Source organism: Glycine max, chromosome 14, assembly GCF_000004515.6.
Source record: "Glycine max cultivar Williams 82 chromosome 14, Glycine_max_v4.0, whole genome shotgun sequence".
Classification (NCBI taxonomy): domain Eukaryota; kingdom Viridiplantae; phylum Streptophyta; class Magnoliopsida; order Fabales; family Fabaceae; genus Glycine; species Glycine max.
In genome coordinates, this window is record NC_038250.2 from 9806264 (window position 1) to 9815633 (window position 9370).

At 33.4% G+C, this 9370-nt stretch overlaps 1 protein-coding gene, 1 long non-coding RNA gene and 1 other non-coding gene across 3 annotated transcripts; all 3 read left to right on the forward strand.

Moving 5' to 3' along the window:
- The first annotated feature begins 1860 nt into the window (after positions 1–1860).
- TRNAD-GUC (transfer RNA aspartic acid (anticodon GUC)) lies at positions 1861–1932 on the forward strand. The gene has a single exon. It is a non-coding gene; the product is annotated as a tRNA-Asp (tRNA).
- An 82-nt stretch (positions 1933–2014) lies between these two features.
- On the forward strand, positions 2015–5936 carry LOC100783914 (peroxisome biogenesis factor 10). Its single transcript, XM_003544503.5, has 11 exons — positions 2015–2264; positions 2366–2397; positions 2496–2585; positions 2949–3043; positions 3169–3370; positions 3671–3740; positions 3826–3904; positions 4316–4449; positions 4578–4669; positions 5539–5630; positions 5713–5936. Exons 1-11 carry the CDS (start codon positions 2069–2071, stop codon positions 5813–5815), a joined length of 1185 nt encoding a protein of 394 aa, XP_003544551.1. The 5' UTR covers positions 2015–2068; the 3' UTR covers positions 5816–5936.
- A 2419-nt stretch (positions 5937–8355) lies between these two features.
- Positions 8356–8895, forward strand: LOC106795722 (uncharacterized). The gene is made up of 2 exons (XR_001384465.2): positions 8356–8513; positions 8731–8895. It is a non-coding gene; the product is annotated as an uncharacterized lncRNA (long non-coding RNA).
- Positions 8896–9370: the final 475 nt, after the last annotated feature.

Below are 9370 nucleotides of genomic sequence, written 5' to 3' on the forward strand. Positions count from 1 at the left end.
GACACCTAAGCACACTTAGTGGAAAATCTTGGATTAGTGGGCTGAACCATAGCTAAAATTCATTAATCATAATTAGTGAAATTTTGGCTCCACAATTTCAATTTCAAATTCAAGTGAAATTTGAATAGAAATTCAAAATTTCCTCCAATTTTGTGTGACACTTAGGCTATAAATAAAGGCCATGTGTATGTATTTTTTTCAACTTTGATCATTTGAGAATTACACTTCAAAGTTCAGACCTCATTTGAGGCACAAAATTTCGTACTCCTTCTCTCCCTCTCCTTTCAGTCATCTTCTCTTTCCTTCAAGCTCTTATTCATGGCTTTCTATGGTGGTGACCTTTTTCTTGATTCATCTTCTCCTTGAAGTGGCATCTCCAATCATCTTTATTCCTTCTTCATTCCGCTGCCATTGATATTCAAGAAGCAAATGACTCCATTGATGAAGAAGATCCAAGGCCTACAAGCTCCATATGGAGTTATGTCAAAAAGGAGCGATAACGACCCTATCAAACCGGTAAGGGATGCCCAACCACCTTTTTGTTTTGTTTTACATTATAGTGATGAAGAAATTTAGGAATAATGGGGGTGATGAAAAATTCATCACATTAAAGCTCCTATAGCCAGCTTTAGAGCTTGGGAGACTTATGTATTACTTGGACTCAATAGGTCTCTGTACTCGGTGGGCACATCTGAGTAGATTACTTAGATCTAAAACTGGATATTATCTGTTATTAGAGAAAAAATTTATCTTCTACTAGAAAGATAAAGATATCCCCTAAAATTGGATATTATCTGTTATTAGATGAAAAATAAGATAAAATCATATTTTTCCTATTTAAATTATCTTAGAAGGGAAATTGAAATTTTATTATCCAAATTTACCTTTATAAAAGAGGATCATCAAGGTTTAGGTAAATCAATTCTAATCCAACCTACTTTCTGATACTTGTCTTTCATCACTGTTCGCAAAAGAGCTCATAAAAAAATGCCAGCATAAGAATGTTTTGCTCAAATCCGATAAGAACAATCTTCTTAATCGTAAGGTTGTTTGATTTGGGATTTTTTTTTGTAATTTCTTATGTATAAAATAATTAACTTTAAAATACCTTCTTATTTTCATTTTGTATATTTAAAAAAGTGAAAACAACGTATGACGCTTCTAATAATTTATGAAAAAATAAAATATCTTTTCACTTTTCAAATCAAACGAGTTCTTAATGTTATTGGCATTATATTGACTTCATATTTTCAATATTTTTAAAAAGTGTGATAAAGTGATAAATTAATTTCTGAAAGATAAAAAATATAAATTTAGTTTGTGAATATAAAAAAAGTATAACAAATTAATTTTATCATTAAATTTGTGAGATTATTTTGTCATTAAAATTATAATATTTAAGGATCAAGTTGATAATAAATTATATTTTTTTATGATTAATTTAAGTAAAGTTTATAAGGACCAATTTATCATTGAACTGTTTACGAGACTCATTTGTTATATTTTTTATATATTTAGGAATTAAATTTAAAATTTTCATTTTGAAAAATAATTTATCAACATATCTCACTTTAATGAACAAATTCGTGCAAATTTTATTATTTTCAAACTACAAAACAGTGTTTAGTTATTATTTTCAAACTAAATGATAAGGATATTTAAAAAAAAAATATAACCTAAAAGAGAAAATGCTACTTATAAATAGTATAACTATAAACAAATAATATTTTGAAGCCCTTAAAATGTTAGTAACGAAATTTATAAGTTGTGTTATTTCCTTGTCCGTCAGTGAGAGGGATAATTGTAGCCTTCTGAATAAAAAAGACTACAAAATTTTAAATGTGAGCTTTTCATAAGCGGGTCGTTGTAGTATAGTGGTAAGTATTCCCGCCTGTCACGCGGGTGACCCGGGTTCGATCCCCGGCAACGGCGTTTTTTTTTCTCTGTTTTTTTTAAAATAAATTAAGAAAACCTAAAATTAAAAAAAAAAAAATGTTTTAACAAAACAAGCCGTAGAAGATAAGAGAACGTTAAAACTTAAAACAGCGTTACAAAAAACAAAAACTCCATGGGGTGGGGTCACCTCGGAAGGCATGGCTCAGATTCCGTTGACGGCGCGGTGGCCGGTCCTAGCACCTCCGCCACCGAACCACGGCGGTTCCCTCTCGCAGCTCAGCCGGAAATGATGCGCGCCGCCGAGAAGGACGATCAATACGCCTCCTTCGTTTACGAAGCCTGTCGCGACGCATTTCGCCACCTCTTTGGTTCCTCTCTCTCTCTCTCTCTCTCTCTCTCTCTTCCGATTGCAAATGAAGTTTCAAATTTTCAATTAACTGTATTCTGTCGTTGTCATAACTCATTACAGGTACCAGAGTTGCGGTGGCTTACCAAAACGAGGTAACCTCTCTGTCGTTTAGAGCGAGATTTTGCGTGTTAACACTTTGAAGTTTGAACGTGAAGTGACTAACTGCGTTTTCGTGTTGGTTGCGTCGTAGACGAAACTTTTAGGGCAGATGCTTTACTATGTTCTCACTACTGGCTCGGGACAGCAAACCCTGGGAGAGGAGTACTGCGACATCACTCAGGTTACGTACTCCAAATTTTTGAAATTCGGATTGGTTATGTTATGCCTTTTGAATTTGCATTTCATTTTAGTACTGTTCAAGGTTTTAAATTGTGGTAGCAATTGTAGTATTTTATCAAGAACTTTGATGTTGCAAAAAAATACGGATAAATATGACTGATATGGTTGCAATTGCGGTCCTGAATGTCTCAAAACCCTCGACATTGTGGCCTTATTTGCAATTATATACTGTTTTTTAAGAACTTGATATTGTTGTATTTATGAATTGTAGGTTTGAGTTTTGTGTTGCTGGATTTTCGTACCTGATTTGATGAATTTCCCTATTGTTCTGACATCATTCGATTGTTGCTGATTGATTTATCAGGTTGCAGGACCTTATGGACTTCCTCCTACCCCTGCGAGGCGTGCTCTTTTCGTTGTATATCAGACTGCTATTCCTTATATTGCAGAACGAATTAGGTTGATTATCATCTGTTTCATTTATTTTTTAGTTTTTCTTGGCCCTTTGTGTTTTCCAATTATCAATATGAATGAGCTGTGTTTGTCAAATTTTATGATGACTTGATTGTTTGTCAATTCCACAGTTCTAGAATTGCTTCGCGAGGCATTGTCCTTGCTGACTATGAGTCTGCTGAGGGTTTTGGTGAAAATGCCCACAGGAGCCATAGTGCTCAGATTTCTGGCACCAGTCCTTCATCCTCGTCTGGCCAATCTGTTACTACTCTGTCAAGGTTGAAGGGGAAAATGAGTGCATTTTGGTTGCATTTGGTTCAGAGATGGCCTACGGTATATTAATTAATTGCTGATACTTTACTCGTTCAACACGGATCTGGAAGTCAATATATTTTCCTTTGGGAACACTTGATAATTTTTATTACAACCATATACTGTTGGTTGTTCTTTTAAATTATCAGGGAATTCACAACTTAGATTATGATTGGCGGTCCTATGGGACACAAACTGTGTCATCTCCTATGTAAATTGTAATTGTTTTCTAACAATTTTAATGCATTTAATTGGCTTAGTTAAATGCAATTTTTTGTGTGTTTTTTTCTTCTGAATCTAGTTTTTATGCCCTGCCACCAGATGCTCCCTTTTGTCCGTGAGTTGTTGCAGTTGGTTCTCCGTGCTAACCTCATGCTATTCTACTTTGAAGGTGATTCTTTACTTGATGGGCTCATGGCAGTTGTGAAATAGGTAAAATCCAGATTTCTAAATCTTGCAATTGTTTAATCATGCAGGTCTCTATTATCATATATCCAAACGTGCGGCAGGCATTCGTTATGTATTTATTGGAAAAGCATCAAATCAAAGGCCCAGGTAATGACTTTTGAAACTTTTAAGATTTCAAAATGTTTAAGCAATTTGGGAAATTTTCCTCTTGAATTTGCTTCATATGACATGGTATGAGCATAACGGTTATCTATTCCGACTGTTGAATATAATTTTGTCCTTGTTTTCATGTACTAGATCTTGGGTTAGGTGACCCCCTAAAATTGCTTTGTAAAAGGTCTGTCATGCAAATGACAGTTTGTGGTGTTGTTTACTAAATCTCCTCTCTTAAGCATAATATGGCCTTTTGTAGTCGGAAGTTACCTTTTTATAATTCCACCAACCTAAATTTCTCTTATCATTTCTTATTGTCATATTAGTCATTTTAGTAACCAGATTTCTTCCCCCAAGATTTTTTGATTTACAGAACCTGTTCTCTGTAATTTTGATTCTTTGCAGATACCAAATACTGGGAGTATTTTTGTTGATTCAACTTTGTATAATAGCTGCTGAAGGGCTGCGTCGAAGAAATTTAACTTCAATTACTGGTTCAGTTCATCAAGCATCCTTCGCAACCCACGATAGATCAGCAGGTTATTGATGATTAATTTATTCAGTTATTTTTCTCATCTACCAATGTGCTTTGGACTTTTTATTTTTTATTTTTCTGCCTTTTCAGTTAGTTTTTTTCATAGCCTGATTCCCCTATCATGTATTACAGGACATGGTTTGCCTGTTTTAAATGAAGAGGGTAATTTGGCAACTCCAGATATTGACAAAAGAAGCTGGGTCTCTGAATCTTCATCTTCTGAGGTTCAATTCTCACATCAGATTATCCTGTGCCTCCCCACATCCTTCTTAATTGACAATATTTTAGTGCATGCTTGTTGCTCTGAGTGAGGTTAAATTAAAGGTGACCAGGCGTGTAATATTTGAAAATTTTGGTTCTGCAGTGAGATAGAATAGACATGCTTTTGAAAGTTTTGAAAGTTGAATACCATTTTTTTAGAAGGATCAAGGATATGAAAGAATTCTATTTAGTTATTTTTTTAATGAGTAGTGAAAAGTATCAAATGCCAAATGGCATCATGTGATCCAGGTAACCGACTCATCTAGTGGGATATGGCTTTGTTGTTGTTGTAGTGAAAGTATTAAATGAAAAATTAGACATTTCTTTTGTTCAGATTTGAGAACATAAAATTCATTTAATACTTAATGGAAAGTACTAAGTGTTCCTTACTAATTAGCAAAAGCCTATAAAGAAGGTGGAACTAACAAAGTAAAGTGTATAGTTTGATTATGTAGATACAGTTTGTTTCAACTAGTTTTTGTTTCTTAATGAATTAGAATTTGTATAATCTGGTTTTGTGATGACAATGCATGTGGGTTTCCCTCAACTTGTATGGGTCCTAATGAAGACTGTATCAGTGTTATGGTTATGATCCAAATTGTTCACACTTTTGGGGATTTACCTTTGGTTGAATGTTGTTGATGAAAGACATACCTAATTACGTTCATTGACAAACACCAAGATCTAAAGAGCTTCACAGGAAGCCTATTTGAGAAAAGAGTTGATTTACCATGGCAGAATTAAATAAAAAGCCTCAAGACAATTTAGGTAGTTCTATCATGTCATCTCAAGAGCATCAAGAGTTTTTGACGAATCCTTTTTCTATTTGCAGTATCATGCAACCAGTGGGGTTAGCAAATGCACACTTTGCCTGAGTAATCGTCAGCACCCAACTGCTACTTCATGTGGCCATGTATTCTGCTGGTATTGTCTTTAGTGCATTCTTACTGCTTTCTATGTATGGTCTTCTTTCTCTCTCATCTTCTCTTTGATGTGATCCATGTAGGAACTGTATCACGGAATGGTGCAACGAAAAGCCAGAGTGCCCTCTTTGTCGCACGCCCATAACACACTCGAGTCTAGTTTGTGTATATCATTCGGACTTCTAGAGTCTGCTCCTCTTTACGTACATATATAGAAGATAGCATTAAAGGCAGCATTTTCCTCATCTTGGATCTTACAAGGACTGTATGAACATTTAAGCAATTCAATTTTGTATTAGGATTTCAATAATCAATCTGATTACACTATTAGGTCCGTGTTTCATCTCTTTTATTATGCAATAATGATTTTTTTTTTTTTTTGGAAAAAGATAACCATTATAGCACAACACTGGATGGTGATTCTGCATTAATTATTTCTCTCCAGTGGGTGGTGCTAATGAGGTTTATGCCAGTAAACCTGTTGCTCAATTTTATTTTATTTTTTGTTGGAAAGGCCAATTTTAGTTAAAATTGTTTTAGAAACAGACTAAGGCGACGGCTAGCGTGGAAAAGGTAAGTAGGTCTCCCATAATGGGAGAGGGTTTATGGACCATCGGATTTTTTTACTTTTGAATTAAAGGTTCCAATCTTTTCTCTTCTCTTTTTATTTTTCTATCTTTTTCTTTGTTTCCCAAATTACCCTTTATTCCCTTTGTGCCTTCCACCGTTTTCCCGTCCCAATATCCATTCTTCATTTTCCGGCTACATGTTGTCTCTGGTAGCCCCTTTTTCTCTCACTCCCAAATAGAACTCCATTCAAATCCAAATTCTATACAACACAGAGCATCCAATCTTTACCATTCAAGCCCAATTTGTAATCAAATATCAACATTTTCCAAAATATATCAACATTTTACACAATTTATTATCATATAAACAAGAATAAAGTATATTCAATCTCTTTCCACAATCATTTTTTTCCTTTTTTACAAGGAAATCTTACAGTTGAGAATCTCTCAAAATCCAAAAAAATTCATTGTGTTGTCACGCCTATATCCCCATCGCCATGCCCAAATTCCTTCTCGCCTCACACAAAGATTGTCAGTGCAATGGCGTCATGGTCGTTCGCGACAATGCCATGGTTGTCTGCGATGATGACATGCATTCCAGTCACACACTCAGATACACCAATGACTCTGTCATCGAGAATGTATGCTCGTTCAAACACGTCTATGCTATCTGATTCCATATTTGATGTTGGGCAACCCACCATGTTGGTGGCACAAAGGGTGAGTAGAAGGAGAGGAGATAGAAGAAAAAATGATAAATTAAGAAAAAGAGAAAAGATAAAAAAATATTAGTCTTTAATTCAAAAGTAAAAAAAAAATTGATGGCTAAAAGATACTTTTCCATTGTGAGACCTACTTACCTTTTCCACGTTAGTCGTCGCCCAGACCTAAAATAGTATCCATGCAACCTTTGTGTTGGTTTTCCTTCTACATGTTATCAATATCAATAAAGACAACTTATAGACTTTTTTTTAACAAAATGGATAATTTCACATGACTATTTGCCAATATGGGTATTTTAGTAAACTTTTTACCTTTGCCAATATGGGTATTTTAGTAAACTTTTTACCTTTGCATGAGTGATTTTTGCCAACTAGGACTTAGGAGACACCACTCTGAGTGTCGCCATCTATTTTTTGTTGTCTTGTAACATGAGGCACCATTTGGATTAATACTTTCTTTTCAAGTGTCTTGTAAGTATAGGAGGCGTCACCCTGATACTAACCATCCTATCATGGATTGGGCGTCGGCTTAATTAACGCTAAATTGAGTGAAAATGACTAGATCTCATCACTATTTTTACTCAATTTAGTGTCGGCCAAACCAATGCTAAATACTAGTGTAATGACTATATCTCATTTCACATTTTCACTCAGTTTAATATACCTGATAGGATGATATATACCAAGGTGGTGTCTCCTGTTGGTTACATATAAGATAATGCCTCTTGTGCTGACAAAACACAAGGTGTCACTTAGGGTGTTCTCTCCTCTCCTGTATCCTACCCAACAAAAATCATCTATGGCAAATTAATAATTTTATAAAACAACTACTTTGATAATTAATTTTGTAAAATAACCCATTTTGATAAAATAACATTAATCATTATCCTTTTAGTTGTGTTTTTATCTCTAATTAATTTTTTAAATATTTAAGCATAAATATAAAAAGAAATAATAATGAATGATATATTATAGGGCTATATGGCTAATGCTAACTGGTTTCTTTTATTATTTTCTTAATTAGTATCTCTCGAAGACACTAATTAGCAAGGCATATTATAAAGTTAAAAATAATCTTAATACAAATAAGAATATTAATTATATTTTCTTTATTATGTTATTTTTTATAATAAATAAAAAGGAGAGATAAAAATTAAATCTATATAAAAAATATTAATAATAAAAATATAAATAAATAATACACCCTCTTGACTGTTTGTCAAAAAAAATATTTCCTCTAAATTAATATATAAGCAACAAAATATCTTAAATTAAATATAAATAAATCTAACTAATTTTATTCTATTTAATATCATTATTCTTAAAATACTCTTTATTTAATTATAGTTTTATTTTTAATGAATTTTATTAATAATATAATGTTCCAATAAAACAAATTTTAAAAATAATTTTACTTGAAAAGTTGATAGTCGTAATGTCGACACCCTCCTAGGGTTTATGGCCACACTCTACTATATTTAATGAGTTAAAAAAATCACTCCACCCCAAGGGGAAGATTCTCGATTTCTCATTTCTCCAAAATCGAATTAAGTGACCTCGGACACGGTGATGGATTCTTCTTCTCACTTCTCAGTAATTTTCCGGTTCTTTTGTTAATTCAGTTCAGTTTTTCCACAATATGTTTGATAATATTCCCTCGTTCTTCTGTCAAAGAATTATGCTCTGTTAATTTGCACTTCGAAAGCAAAGAATTAGTGTTCATTTCTGAATCTCACCGCTAAATTCTTTTCTTTATCTTTTCAATTATATGTTTTAATTTGTCAAATTGTTTTTCCAATTTTGTTGCAAGATCCAAAACCTAAGTCATCTTTACAGCGAGTTGGTTGTTCATAGATGCCTTTCTCGTGTCTGAGGGTGACGATATTACTTTCACATCCATTGACGCTGTGTTATGTTGCTCAAGGAATAAATGACAGCACATTCCTTTTGCTTTAAGTGTCAATGGTACATTTCACGTTTGAATCTTCTTCGTTTGTGCGTTAATGTATCTAGACTTGTGCAATATGCAAATACCTTTACCTCTTTCAAAAAATCCATTTTTATGTAACTAGACTTGTGCAATAATGCTCAAAATAAAGATTTGATGGAGTTGGTCAGGCTTCTTGTGCTGTTGTAAATGTGCTTGGAGTTTGGAATATATTCCCACATCTCATTGTATAATTCTTATCCAGCATGCGTATAGTTTTGTTTCACATTTCCTCTTTTTACCACTAAAAGTATCTCATTTAGCAAACCATACTTGTTAAGATTTGCAAGAAATTGTGAGATGTTGGTTTTGTTACTGAGAAATGTTGGTAACGCACCATCTAATACACTATTTTGAACATACTTTCTCTTATTGACTGTAATTTATTAGAAATTACTAAGTCTCGCTTATGATTTTGTAGTTTTTTAATAAATTTGAATCAAAACAGAGAATATGTTGGAAG

Bases quoted from the DNA above. Each gene is read 5' to 3' on its own strand.
- LOC100783914 (XM_003544503.5), top strand. From the start codon at position 2,069: ATGGGGTGGGGTCACCTCGGAAGGCATGGCTCAGATTCCGTTGACGGC. The intron at 2,265-2,365 runs GTTCCTCTCTCT...AACTCATTACAG, and splicing joins CGCATTTCGCCACCTCTTTG to GTACCAGAGTTGCGGTGGCT. The intron at 3,371-3,670 runs GTATATTAATTA...CCCTGCCACCAG, and splicing joins TGGTTCAGAGATGGCCTACG to ATGCTCCCTTTTGTCCGTGA.